Raw genomic sequence first — 14228 nt, 5'->3', positions numbered from 1 at the left:
AACGTAAAGGAAGTAAAAAATTGTATGTAAATGCTTCCTGCTGGCACACAACTTTTCCTCAAAACTTTCCTTTGCTTAAAAATTAACAAACGTCGAACCGGGGGTAAAAGAAAATGAAAAATGCTAAAAAAAAATAATAAAACCAAACAAAAACATTAAGGGCCTCGAGTACAACAGGGCGTATGCGTAACAAGTTGACTTCATTTTTAATTTCCATAAATAACTACGAATCTCTCTCTCTCTCTCTTTCTACTCAATTATATAGAGGAAATGAAAAACATACAAAACTCCATGAATATCCAAAAATATCCACCCTAAACATGGGGAAATTTATTTAAAAATTGAAGCACGGTCGCCGAAAAGCAAACAATTTTAGCCATTGTGGTTTTTGGCTTATGACAATTAAACAAAAACAGCAACCAATCGCTAAACCAATTTCGAACTGAATTCATTTCATATTACTCTTTTTTTTTTTTTTTTTTTTTTTTGTGTGTTCTGTTATTTTAGCCATATATTTTATATATGCGCCGTATTCGGACGTGTTTTCGCACAAAAATTTATCGATCTAAACTTGTTGACCAATGTTAATTAAGTGCGACTTCAGGGCCGAAAAGGGGTTTATTCGATGATGTGTAAATGTGTTGGCTGTACGATTCTTTGTCATTGTTTTTGGATTACCGAAAATATATTTTCCCTGATTCTATGGTGAAAATGAAATCTTAAATTCTTTAAAGTGTGCAGTTTGGTGGACAAAAAATATGGAGATTAGTTAGGATTTATTTTATGGAAATTGATAGGTACAAAAATGATTTATTGTTAAAGTTAAACTCTCAATTATTTATCAAAACTTTTCCATTTAAATAATAATTTGTTTACCTCAATTGAAAAGTCAAAGTATTTTACAGAAATATCTAAAAACTTCTTAAGACTACGCTTAAATGTTCCCAGCACCTCGCCAGCTTAATCGCTGGCATTTTGGGCTCTTGCCGTTCATTCATCTTATAACGTCATTTGCCATGACTTCAAACTTTAAGCTGACGATGATGTCATTATTGTTGGCAAACTTCGGAGCTGTCGGAGCTACAACGCAAATAACAACAACAGATGAAGTTATGAAGCTGCTTTGACAAATTCCAAAAACAAGCAACACGAAACAAAAAGACAAAATGAGAAAAAAAAAAAAATACAGAAAAAACAAACAAGTTTCGACGATGGCCAAAAAGAGAAGCTAACTTCAATTTTGTTTGATTTCAGTTTATTCAGTATCTGTATGCTGCTTTATTCAACGATAGGCGCAGCCATATAGACACCAGCCAATGTAACAAAAAAGCAAATAAATACAAAATAAATATTTATTTGCGAAAAGTTTGCTCAAATTAAAGGCCCTGCGGGGGCACTTGTTTGTTTACTTGTCATTCTTTATTTTAGGTTAATCGATACTTGTTTTGTTCAGAATTGTTGGCCTGTACAGTTTTTTCAGCTTGATGATATGATAAAGGAAATGATTTTGTCAGGAAAGTTGCTGTTGGCTAAGGAAAGTTTATAAGACTGGTTTCTATCTATCTAAGCTATCATTTTATTTTATTTTTAGAAAAATAATTGTAGACCTTAAGACACCTAACTTCCCATTCATCTGAGAAACTTTAATTATTGCCAGTTTTTTCTAAGCAACCAGTAAATTTCCCAAAGGGCATTAGAATAATTCTTATCAATTTGTAATCGTAAGCCGTAGCCATTCATCAAGCGACAATTTGACGCACAAAAACACTCAGCTAGAAGCAGCTCAGCTTCCGAAAACATAAAAAAAACAACAGAAATAGAAGTCAAAGCAAGTCCAAAGAAGGGAAACAACAACATCGTTTAACATCTGGTTAGGCTTTAATGCTCATTTTCTGTCCGCACAATTGGGCATATTAATTAATTTTAATTAGCTAACGCGCACAGCTTACAAACGTATCATAAGTATAATTATAATTTCCAAAAAGAAATAGAAGGGAAGCGATTGAAAAAATAATTTAAATGCTCGTTCATGATTAAAAATAATTTGGTGACGTCACAGAGCAGCGGCTACGTTTTGGAGGTCAGTGCTATATACACACCCATACATACATATATATATATACCCGACATTATTTTGTGTTACTTTGTTTTTTTTTTTCATTCCCTCGACTGAGACACTCGGGCGATGACGTCACGGACGTCGTTAACATTGCATGATAAGTTCACATATTTTCTCGCACCGTGTGAGTTTTGTCGTTCTCTCCAGCAGTTCTCTCATTCGCATTCCCATTCTCAGGGGCAAAATAAAATAAAATAAAAATAGAAAAATAAAATTGTTTGCCGGCTATTTGCATTTGCAAATAGCAAAATAGCGAAAGAAAACCGAAAAGAGAAACTCTCTCACATTCTCCCGCTTTTTAACGGGTTATTTATTATTATGACTGTGGGTTCTACCAAAAAACAAGCACTCCCGAGTAGTCAATGTCAATAAATATTTCACTTATGACAAGTTGACATTGCGCCAAGCCGTTTTCCACCCGCTTTCCACCATCCACCACCGACCACCCACCATCTACCATCTACATACAGTATATAGTATAGTGAACTCTACTCTCAATCGTATTTCATAATTTTGGACAAGCCGCTGGGCCATAATTGACCTGAACTGATCGATAAACTCGAGTGACACATTGTCCATGCGAACTGGTGGGGCCAAATGGAACGGAATTGATGATGTGGGCGGCGGCGTCCCATTGTGGTCGATTTTCATGTGTCGCAATCACTATTAAGGGCCATTAATTTATGCGGCCAGCCAAAGTCTAACAAATCATAATGAAAATGTGAGGCCAACAGGAAGGAAAACTGAAATGTGTTTAGGAAGGAAATTCTTTGATTTTTGGGGGTACTTCTTGGGTCTTATATATATTTTATTTTCACACATTTTTAAAAATAAATAGGTAAATTATGTGAGAATTTACTGTGTCTATTGAGATTTTCTATGTATATTTTATATTTTTAATATTTCTTTAAAGTCCCCCCATGATTTCACACATTCTTGATTTTATAGTTTGGAATTTTCTCTATTCCTTTTCTAATACCATCTCTAATTCTACAGCACTTGCCGTTCATTAACCTTGGACAACTCAATGAAGATCTCATTAAGATTTGGAATGCATCGCTGGGATTCTAGATAAGGCTACAGTAGAGCTCCTTAAAGCAATACTAGGCACTACACATTCATATAACAATAAGAACTGAAAATGTTGTACAATTTATTTAACAGAAATAGTAAAAAAGCTTTGGAAAATAACCAACTTATTTATACAATTTAAAACCTAATACTTGAAAGTTCAACTTAAAGAAGTTAAACTGTAAGAAAGAGTTTTTTTTTGGGACCGGCTAACTGTATTTGCTGGGTTCGTTTTGGGGCGATTTCTATTTAGAGCTCCAGAAACACAAACAGCTGTAGAAAGGAAAGCCCAGCAACTCTTACGAATGCGAATGGGAAAACGAATGTGGTGGAAGGCGAAACAACAATAATAATAAAGCCAAAAGGTGAGAGCGGAAAAAATAGAGAGAGAGCAAGCACCGACACGTTCGTGTTGTATTTGTGTTATTTTCTTGTTTTATTTTTTTTTTATGACCGCCGCCGCCGCCGCTGCCGCTGCTGGCACTGCCACCGCAGACGACGACGACTAATTTTGTCGATGATAGCCGTTCGGTTCGAGGCAAAGTTTCAGTCAATTTTGAACAGTCAAGCCAAGCGGACGTACAAGTAAAGAATAGAAGGTTCCAACGTCTGGAAAATAAATATTGAAAAAAGTCTTGAGAGGATTACGTACTTAAAGTAGCACCGCTCACACCTCGCAAAAAAAAAAACAAAACAAACACAACAAAAATGTCAGCACGCCGCGTCACATTGAACACACGCGTTTCGCGCGCCTCCACCTCCACGCCGGTGGGTGGGGCATCAACCTCCTCCAGGCTGGGCGCCACCTCGCCCACATCACCCACCCGCACCACTCGCATTCAGGAGAAGGAGGAACTGCAGCATCTGAACGATCGTTTGGCCTGCTATATCGATCGTATGCGCAATCTGGAGAATGAGAACAACCGGCTAACCCAGGAACTGAGTCTCGCCCAGGATACCGTCAACAGGGAGACCTCCAATCTCAAGGCAGTCTATGAAAAGGAACTGGCCGCTGCCCGTAAATTGCTAGATGAGACGGCCAAGGAGAAGGCTAAGTTGGAGATCGATATTAAGCGTTTGTGGGAGGAGAATGACGACTTAAAGCCGAGGTAAAGCTCTAAGAGTTTGGTTTTGAAAATTGGTAACAAAGTATTATCAGCCAGTGATGTCATGATACCCATGGCTGCCTTTCAAGCAAAACACAGAGAGAAAAAAGAGTGTACTTTGCTCAAGCTCTCTCTTAGGAAAGTACAGTCCAGTGTGGCTAAATAATTCAAAACATGTTTTGAGTATTTTGTGTTTTGATTTAGATTTTTGTTTATTTTTTTAAACATCTTTGAAGTTTATTTTTAGCAAGAAGGCTTTCTATTTTCAAATTTTATTTTATTTTTGACCTTAGAAACAGTTCTCTCTGAAAAACTTGCAATAAATCTAAAAGAATTTTTCAAAATTATAGAATTTTTTTAGTAAAAGGCTTAATTTCTATTCCTTTCAATATATAATTTTTTAATCATGAAAGAAAATCCAAAACACATGTTTGAGATCTACCATAACTCACTTTAAAAATCTTTTTTCACAAACAAAAATATTTAAATTACTTAAAATTTAAACAAACTTAAGTTTATATTCTGAATTTTCTTTATATGTAGGAAGAGCTAGAGCAAGATAGAGACTGCTGAGAGACTGAGAGCGAGCGAGGCCGATGATGTCATGCCAAAAGCACATTTCGAAAGCCACGCACATGGCAGCTTCTCCTCTCTCTCTCTGGCTATCTCTTTTGGACTTGTTTATTTTTTGCATTTACACTTCCAGAATTCTCTAGGCATATTTTTATGCTAATGCCAAGTTCCCAGCTAATGAGTAACTAAGTAAAAAAGGCGGAAAAATAATAACAGAAATAGCACCCTAAGTCTGAATGAAGGTTACAAGACGTTATGATGTCATGGCACGCAGTTACAGATCCATTCGTAAGACCCGTTTCTGGTGTGATGTCACAAAAATGTTAACTGCTTAGTTTTTCCATTTTCGAGATTTACGTTTCGCGTCGTTTGCGTTATCAGGCAATATTTATTTTTGGTATTTATTACGCGTTTGCGGGCCCAAAGCTTTTTGTATTCATAATAGTGTTTGGCAACGTGTTAACCAAGTTAAGAGTTTGGCTAAATGTTGGGTAAACTGGCTTTTTGGGCTTTCTAAGGTGCGTTTTAAGAGTTTAAGAGTTAAGAAATGGAAAGCAACAACAAAGGGAATTTAATATGATTAGAAACGATAAGATTGCAGCCAAGTTTGGGATTTCTGCTACTTAAAGTTGCAAAATTCATATTTAGATTCAAATTTGTTTTTGTGGTTTCTTGTTTACTGAATTTAATTAGCCGAAAGTTTAACAAACATTTTTAAAAAACAGTTTCTTTAATTTCCTCGATGTGGACAAAAACCAAATACATAGAAATAAATTGGGTCAGCGGAAGGAATTGGGGGAAAAAGAATGGAACTTTAACACGCAAACACAAAAAAAAACAAAACGAAGAAAAATTGGGGGAAAAGTGGAAAAACTAGAACACAAAACAAAACAACCTTGAATCTATTTCATTTTCGGTTTTTATGAACCCAATTTTACACAACTTTTCTTGATTAGCTACGAAAACTGTTTACATTGGCTTGGCGTAGCAGAAAAAAACAGAAAGAAAACAGCTAAAGCTGTTTTAGATTCCATAGAAATTAAGCTTTCCAATAAGGTAAAAACAATTGTCTTTAAAAGGCGGCAAACTATATTAACAATTTTAATTATTTTTTCAATTAAATTCAAGGCATGTACAGTCAATTATGGCATAGTCGATATCAAAGCTTTTTCTCTTACTCAATATAGAAAATTATTTAAAAACGTGCCCACCACGCGAGGCGTCGATTGACAACCCAAAATTGTTATCCAAAAATATTCAGGGATTATTTGTGGAATTTTCATAGCTATTTTTTATAACAAGTTTGTTCTAAACCAAATTAGAATTCTAAATAACAAAAAAAAAAAATTTATGAAAAATGCTTTGAACTGGTAGATAGATGGCCATAAATCAAAGGGGGACATGGGGGGTGAGCGGTCAGAAATAGCCGGGCTACTTTATGCTAATGGCATGTGACGACTTCTCTCAAGGCAAACCAAAACCTCGAAACGTTTAAATATTTGATTCCCCAATGCAGGGAGGATCGTTGAACGAGTTTCAAAGCGTTGATGGTGATATAATTTAAATAAATAAAATGAATAATACATTTGCGAGATAAAGAGTGAGAGAGCGAGAAATTAGCTTTAGAAAACAAAAAAAAATGTGAGGCGAAATGTGACTCAGTTGGAATGATATAGATATTATAGTGACGTCATGCAATGAGCACATGTAGATAAAAGGCGAGGAAAATATCTCAAATGAATCGTCTACAATGAGCAATTTACGAACTTCTTTTTGCTAAGTTGGTGTTCCTTTAGGATAGGTCTCCTTTCCCTTAAAGTTCAAAGATCTAATATTATCTTTTCCCACTTTTCAGACTCGAAAAGAAGACCAAGGAGGCACTTGTGGCCGAGAACAATGCCCGCCTGTATGAAACCCGTTACAACGAAGTGAATGGCAAGTACAACCAGGCTCTGGCCGATCGCAAGAAGTTCGAGGATCAGTCCAAGGAACTTGCCCTGGAGAACGACCGTCTGCGTCGCCAGCTCGATGATCTTCGCAAGCAGTTGGAGGCTGAGACCTTGGCCCGCGTTGATTTGGAGAACCAGAACCAGAGTCTGCGCGAGGAACTGGCCTTCAAGGATCAGGTGCATACTCAGGAGCTGACAGAGACCAGGTCACGTCGCCAGATCGAGATCAGTGAGATCGATGGCAGGCTGTCGCGTCAATATGAGGCCAAGTTGCAGCAATCCCTCCAGGAACTGCGTGATCAGTACGAGGGTCAAATGCGCGCCAACCGCGAAGAGATCGAACTGCTGTACGACAATGAGATTCAGAACTTGAAGGCTGCCGCCAACAGGGCTGCTCAGGGATCTGCTCATGCCACCGAGGAAGTTCGTCTCATGCGTACCAAGATCGATGGCCTGAATGCCAAGCTGCAGGATCTGGAGAACACCAATGCTGGCTTGAATGTGAGTTTAGAAAAGTAAAACCTAAGTTCCTAACTAATTTTATATTCCCTAATCTTGAATAGGCTCGCATTCGGGAGCTGGAGAACCTTTTGGACACGGAGCGCCAGCGCCACAACCAGTACCTTGCCTCCCTGGAGGCCGAGCTGCAGCGCATGCGCGACGAGATGGCTCACCAGCTGCAGGAGTACCAGGATCTGATGGACATCAAGGTGTCTTTGGATCTCGAAATCGCTGCCTACGACAAATTGTTGTGCGGTGAGGAGCGTCGCCTGAACATCGAGTCCCCCGGACGTCCAACTGCCGATTCCGGAATCTCTAGCAATGGCACTCACTTGACCGCCAGCACCAGCTCTCGATCTGGTAGGGTTACACCCAGTGGACGTCGCTCGGCCACTCCCGGAATCTCCGGATCCAGCGCTGTGAAGCGCCGTCGTACCGTGATCGATGAGAGCGAGGATCGCACTCTGTCCGAGTACTCGGTGAATGCCGCTGCCAAGGGCGATCTGGAGATCATCGAGGCCGATGTGGAGGGACGTTTCATCAAGCTGCACAACAAGGGAACCGAGGAGATCAATCTTACTGGCTGGCAGTTAACCCGCATTGCCGGCGATGAGGAATTGGCCTTCAAGTTCTCGCGCGGATCTAAGGTTCTGGGAGGTGCTAGTGTCACCATTTGGTCAGTGGATGCCGGTACCCCTCATGATCCCCCAAACAACCTGGTGATGAAGAAGAAGTGGCCGGTGGCCAACTCGATGCGATCGGTTCTGGCCAATGCCGACAAAGAGGTGAGAGTCTTGTCCATATACAACACGTGCGGCACATGCGACATCTGCCGCCACTGCAGACACCTCGAATTCGTGCTCGACCAGTACGATATGCTATATATAACCTTAATTTGGATTATAATTTACAAATATATGTTCTTTTTCAGGATGTTGCCAGCTACGACCGTGTCCGTGCTAACGTTTCCAGCCACACCTCGAGGCATCGCAGCAGCGGCACGCCCAGCACGGGCTTTACCCTCGGTTCCGGAGCTGGCTCCACTGGCGTGAGAAGTCTCTTCTCCCTGCTCTTTTAAGCCGGCAATAAACTTCGAATCGGATTGGTTTGGTTTGGAGACACCAACTTCAAGACAGCCCTCCATATTCATAACTCAACTCACCGCAGAGATTCACAGACTCCGAGCTGCACATTCACACTACACAGATTGGATATATATTTATAAATATATATCTATGGATATATGGATGCCTATATCACATATCAAGCAAATTACATGTGAATTATGTACAAGAAAACAACAAAACAAACTTCGTTCAACTCTTAATGTTAAATGTTTAAGTGCCCTTAGTTCATGTCTTCGACTCTATGCGTCTCCTATGCTTAAGTAAGATTTTTTTCACTCTACACACGCTCTTTGTAATTTATGATGAGAAAATGCATTTTGGTAAAAATAATACAAATAAAACATACAAATATATACGTGTTGAAAGAAAATGTTGAAGAAAATCAATTAATGAGTCTCAAGTTTGCCACATAGAAGCCAAATCAGCTTAGGCCAGAGAAGGATTTGCGCGTGAGAAAAGTTCTTGAGTTGCTGTCGCGGCATCTTCCAGTATCTCGGGTCCCAAAGACCAGGCCATAATGGACAGGTAAGTGGTGGAAATTAACTACAACAAGTCCGGCGGGGGGACAGGTGAAGCTGGTGTGCAGCTGGAAGCGAAACTATGGGCTAAAATCCGAATGAGGTCAACGAAAAAGTTTTGCAACTTTACAACTTGAAAATAAATTAGGTTGGATCACCGGGAAGAGGTCGAACAAACTGAAGATGAAGCTGACGCTGAAGTTTTTAATGGAGCAAATATACAGCTGCAGGCGGTTTCCCGGAAATATTATTAAACAAGTCCGAAAGTTGCCATTTAATTTAATAAATGACTCGGCAAGTTGAATAGAAAAATTATTGTCTGGGGAGTCATTCATAACAGGAATAAATATTTTAAACAATTATACAGAAAAACGAAATTAATATTGAATATGATTCTGTCTTAGACCACACTTCTTAATCATCCCACTGTTCCGAGTTGCATCCTAAGACTGCCTCCCTTGGAATTAACATCACCAGGAGAAGGATCCTTTCGCATGGCGTCGCCAATGCCAAATAGGGTTATCTATTGCTCAGCCATTTCTTGCAGTGCATGAGCAGCCACTAAGGCAACTTAGTGGCGCTTGAGTGGGTGCACGATTCAATGGAATGAATGCGAGTGAGAAAGGTGAAGAAAGTGGAAAGCGGCTTGGAAGGCTGCGAAGACGGAGAGACGTAGGCGGGCAGACAGTTGACTTCAAAGTAGTTTTCCTTGGAAAAGTTTTTTTTTCTTCCTCCTTGGCTCACGTTTGCATGCGCATAATAGGATTAGTCAAAGTAATAAGTTGTTTTTCCTCCTCTACTTTTAGCTGCTGATGCTACCTAGATTCCTGCTGCTCACAGGAGCTAGATTGTTGCTGTTTTTTTTTTTGAGTGGGCGTGGCCAGTGCTTTGAAATGCAAATCTCGTCGAGACAAAGAAGAGACGACGGCCAGGTAAAGGAAAAGTTGGTTTTTTTGACAGCTGCCTGCAAGTATGCAACATATTTTGTTGCATGAAAAACCAAAAGCCGCAAAAAATGAATAAAATACCATACACAAAGTGCGTTAAGACTACAGTGGGACTCAGATATATTATAAGTTAGCAGTAACATATTAAAAGAGCATTAATGTTATTAGTTTCTTAACTTATTATATTAGAATTGAGCACAAAACAGCGGGTTTAACGTACACCTTTAAATGTATTTTCCAAGAATCCATATCTTAATCTTAATCCCAGCCCATTACCCACCTTTTTTCTCACTGCACACTCATATGCAAAACATTTCGAGCGTAGGCCAAGCTTTTGGCTTATTGTGGTTTATTTTGTTGTTATGTGAATTTTTGTGACCGTTTCGAAACTTTTGGCAAAGCTTCCGCTTTTCACCTCCCTGTGCAACTTAAGTGCATGGCACACGCTTATCGGTCACATCCATTCGCCCCCAAATCACACACACACACACACATACATAGAAAGAAAGAGAGAGACTTTTGGGGCTTAGGCCAAGATTTTGGGCCAACTGTGGGCCGACAGTAAGTTCGGTAAGTGGACTTTGAGTGACCTTTTTGTGGGGATCTTGTGGCCTGTTCGGTGTTCCTGGACTGCTTCCTGGCCCAACACAGATTGGGTTGCCGAATGGTTAGTCGAAAGTTCAACACACAATAAAATTATGCAAATCTTGGGATCAGCCGCTTACGATTTCCACTCATCCATATATATATATATAGACACACACATACATACTCACACACACACATATTCTGCGGCCTACGCACTTAGTTTCCTTTCGGAAGGATGTTGGAAAAGTTTGCTTGCGGTCCTAGTTCGGGTTCAATTTTTGATTTATTAATTGAAATAATTGGTAAAGTTGGCCAAAAGGGTTGCGATTGAGTGGCAAATTGGCAAAGGAATTGATTTGTGTTCGGAAAGAGAAATGTCTTTGTTGGATATTTTATGTTTTGTGGTTAGAGATTTAAGGAACTTGTTTAAGTCTGTAAAGGCTGTTAGTAAAATCTATCAATTGACCAGAAAAATGGTTTCTTAATCCTTTCTCCAATAAACAATCACATTTTCTAAAGATTTCCAGTAATACTTAATTGATTTAAGCATGAGGAACCGCTTTATTATAGAATTTACGTTACTGAGGTCAAGAATTAAGCTATTCACCCTTTTAATAAAGGGTATTGTCATCCAAAACAGGAAACCAGAAGTGGAATCAGTATGTGTGAGTGCGTGGGTGAAGCGTCTAACAACCCAAATAACTGCTTAATTTGTTTTTCCTTCGACCCCATCCTTTGAAAAGCCCTAACAAAAATTCACCTTTGCTGTTTGCTTGCACAGCAGCAACAATAACAGCAACAAAAGCCACAGCAGGCGATGAGGGTAAACAATGGCTAACCTGTGAACCCAAACTCAAACTCCAACTCGAAAGCCCGAAAAAGCCCCGAAAAACCCCACCGTAAAAACCGTCAGCTGGCTGGCTGTTAGTTTGTTGACTTTAATGGACCAGTTTTATAGAAGAGGAGAGTGCCACAAAAAAGGGATAGCCCGGAAAAATTGACACCGCCTGGTCGTCACATGCGGTTCAACGCCTAAAAATGAGGAGATTTTGGCCAAACAAGGCCAACAGAAATTATTTGCCACTTTTTCGTAGCTCTTCTGGGTTTTGAGAGGGTTAAGAGCGTTCTGGGCTTGTTTATGCCTAAATCAATTTGCCGCATGAACGGGTCTTAAGTGTAAGCGAAGGGAAAAGGATACGCCCAAAGGACCCTCATCGTATCTGCCCCCCTCCCCCCCATCACCATCTCCTTTAACCCATTCATATTCATACGTGTCCCGGACTAAAGGATTATTAGGAACTTTCCACTCCAAAAGTGAGACGTGAGTGGCCTGCTTTAGAGGTCTGCGGCCTGAATGCGGTTGGGAAGGGCGGTAAAAATGTGAAAAATTAATAAAAACAAATTATAAAGGCATGTTTAACTCTACCCCCGCCCACGCAGCAGAAACAGGAATTTATGCTGTTTATAAATATTCTGGAATTGTTTTTGCCTGCGGCATCTGAGCATCCAAGTATTTGGCCCATCTCAGGAACTCTTTCACATATTAAAGCCACAGAAACGCCGGCGGAGGAGTATAACAGACATGAGGTTTGACCCATGTGCGCGGCGGGGTAAGGGGAGCTGCATTCTTGGCCATATGCAAAATGTGGGTCAAATAAGCCAGAAAGGATTGCGCACAGAGCCATTACGTCATGCACGTGCCACACCTCAGCAGGTGGGCGTGGCCCAATGTCTCTGCCTGCCCCCGTTCCCTTTTTTTTCACTACCACCCTCTCGCTCCCTGTCGAAAATGCCACAATTCATCTTTTTAATCGCGACCCATAAATCAAAATGTGCGCCACAAAAATGCAGGCCAGTTGGAAAATTCTTGTAGCAAAAAAAATCATGTTGCATACTTTGCGGAGCGCTTTAAGTTTGATAGGAAAATTATATAGGGAAAAGTCATAGATGTCTATGCTATAATTGCTGTTAAGGGAATGGAAAATGTGAATCTACTTTTATATATCACAAAATATAATGATTTTTTTTTGGTTTAAAACTTAACTTGACAAACTTTAGGTGTCCCTTATTTGACCAAATGTTATTCACTTTTCTCACTACTTAACTTTTACAACTAAAATATATCATTAGTTTATCAATTTGCATATACAAAACACTTCTGTTAATTGAGGTATTTGTCATAAATCTCAAACCTGAAGCATTTGCTCATCCCTTTGACCCCTGTGTGTGCCTGCAGGTCGATCAAAACCCAATTAACTTTGGCTGTTAAACGAACCAGCATCTGCCCCCACACACACGACAGCCAATAATAATAATTACAGAGCAGGGCAAATTAGTTGGCCAAGATGAAGTGAGAGGGGAGACTCCTTTCACTTCCCGTCACATAAATCAAACTAAACTCCCTATGCATGTCCTTTGTTGACCATGTTCTGGTCGATTGTGGACCAAGTCGTTAATTGCCTTGGCAAACTCTCACATCGCCTTGGTCCTTTTGCGAGGACGAACCTCTGAACCTCTCACAAGGTATAGGAAAAATATTTGTGTTTTATTTGGTTACACACATTTTGGTTGCTGTTGTAACTGCAAATTGATTATTACTAGCCAAAACGCAGGCAAATGAACGAGTTGAGGAGATGGGATGGATGTTAGGGGGGGCTTACTGGAGGGTGTGGAGGGAATCGTGGCAATGGAGCCGCAATCTGTACAACTCTCGGCTCCGCATTTCCCTTGCCGCTCCATTGGAGTGCGGTTTTTGTCAACGAGCGGAGCGACAGGCACGTCGACATTGCAATGTTGTCGGTCGTCATGGGTTAACATGGCTAGGTTGGTTGGCAAAAAGGGCATACAGAGAGAAAGTTTTTTAAGTGATTTAAAGAAAGATTTCATAAATAATTTTACCAAATATTTTTGTATTAAATAAAATTATTGAAATGGCTTAAAGTTATGTCAAAAAGTACTAATTTTTGACATGCATTTTTAGGTTTTTTTTTCAGTGATTGAGCATTAGAAAGATTCGCCACAATCGCGAATCTCGCTGCGAGCTGGGAGTCTCCGGTTTCAGTTGGCAGCTTCGGCTTTCAAGACCCGTTCTCCCCTTGATGATTACACAAAATTGAATGCCCGTGCATCCTCTCCGTGGATGTGTCTACAGACTCACACATAGACATCTCTGCCCGTTTCTCCGTCCCTGACTGTGTGTGTGTGTGTCAATTTGAGTGTTGAAAAGTGGTCTCCAGTGGCGGCGGTTTAGTTTGCTTTTCGCGTCCCTGCCAATCCCTTAGCCCTTTTTCACCATTTCTCTAACGGTTCTCTACCCGGCTGAGAATTGCGAATTTCTGCTTGCCATTTGTGTGCAGATAACTTTGTTGTTAGCTGGTTTGTTGTTTTCCGTTTGCATGCGCGAGAATGCTGGGAATGCGTGTGTTTTATTTATACACTCCCACATCATCAGCCTCCCTGCTCATTTCCCCCCCCTAAAACCTAAGCTCTCGATGGGCGTTTCGCCTAAATGTACTCCAAATTCAAATTCAATTGCTACGTTGAAGTTTTGGTACTTGAGTAGCAAAAGTATCTAGCAGATACATTTGCAAGGCCTGGACTGTAGTTTTCTTTTGAAAATCAAATGCCAAACACAGTCTGTCCTCGAAGTGGGAAGGAAGTTTTGGGAAAAGTTTTTTTTTGCTAAAGATATTTTTAGACAAAAAGGTTTTCAAATATCCAGGAAAACTT

At 40.1% G+C, this 14228-nt stretch overlaps 2 protein-coding genes across 3 annotated transcripts in view; one reads left to right on the top strand and one right to left on the bottom strand.

Annotated features, from left to right (window-relative positions):
- LOC108106463 (exostosin-1) overlaps positions 1-14228 on the bottom strand; it is a 69569-nt gene that overhangs the window by 6783 nt on the left and 48558 nt on the right. The window lies entirely within an intron of this gene.
- LOC108106464 (lamin-C) lies at positions 3727-8816 on the top strand. Of its 2 annotated transcripts, none has more exons than XM_017213533.2 (4): positions 3727-4299; positions 6725-7319; positions 7382-8104; positions 8251-8816. In XM_017213533.2, exons 1-4 carry the CDS (start codon positions 3899-3901, stop codon positions 8395-8397), a joined length of 1866 nt encoding a protein of 621 aa, XP_017069022.1. In that variant the 5' UTR covers positions 3727-3898; the 3' UTR covers positions 8398-8816. The 2 variants fall into 2 exon arrangements, with proteins under 2 accessions (XP_017069022.1, XP_017069021.1); XM_017213532.2 differs by having other exon boundaries at positions 7382-8187.

This window comes from Drosophila eugracilis, unplaced genomic scaffold (assembly GCF_018153835.1).
Source record: "Drosophila eugracilis isolate 14026-0451.02 unplaced genomic scaffold, ASM1815383v1 contig_81, whole genome shotgun sequence".
Classification (NCBI taxonomy): Eukaryota; Metazoa; Arthropoda; class Insecta; order Diptera; family Drosophilidae; genus Drosophila; species Drosophila eugracilis.
Note: the sequence above shows the minus strand (reverse complement) of the source record. Positions and strands in the feature narration are given on the sequence as shown.

What these genes read in the sequence shown, in the direction of transcription:
- LOC108106464 (XM_017213532.2), top strand. Translation starts at nt 3,899, where the DNA reads ATGTCAGCACGCCGCGTCACATTGAACACACGCGTTTCGCGCGCCTCC. An exon ending in AATGACGACTTAAAGCCGAG is followed by an intron (nt 4,300 to 6,724) that starts GTAAAGCTCTAA and finishes CCCACTTTTCAG; the next exon opens with ACTCGAAAAGAAGACCAAGG. An exon ending in CTCGAATTCGTGCTCGACCA is followed by an intron (nt 8,188 to 8,250) that starts GTACGATATGCT and finishes GTTCTTTTTCAG; the next exon opens with GATGTTGCCAGCTACGACCG.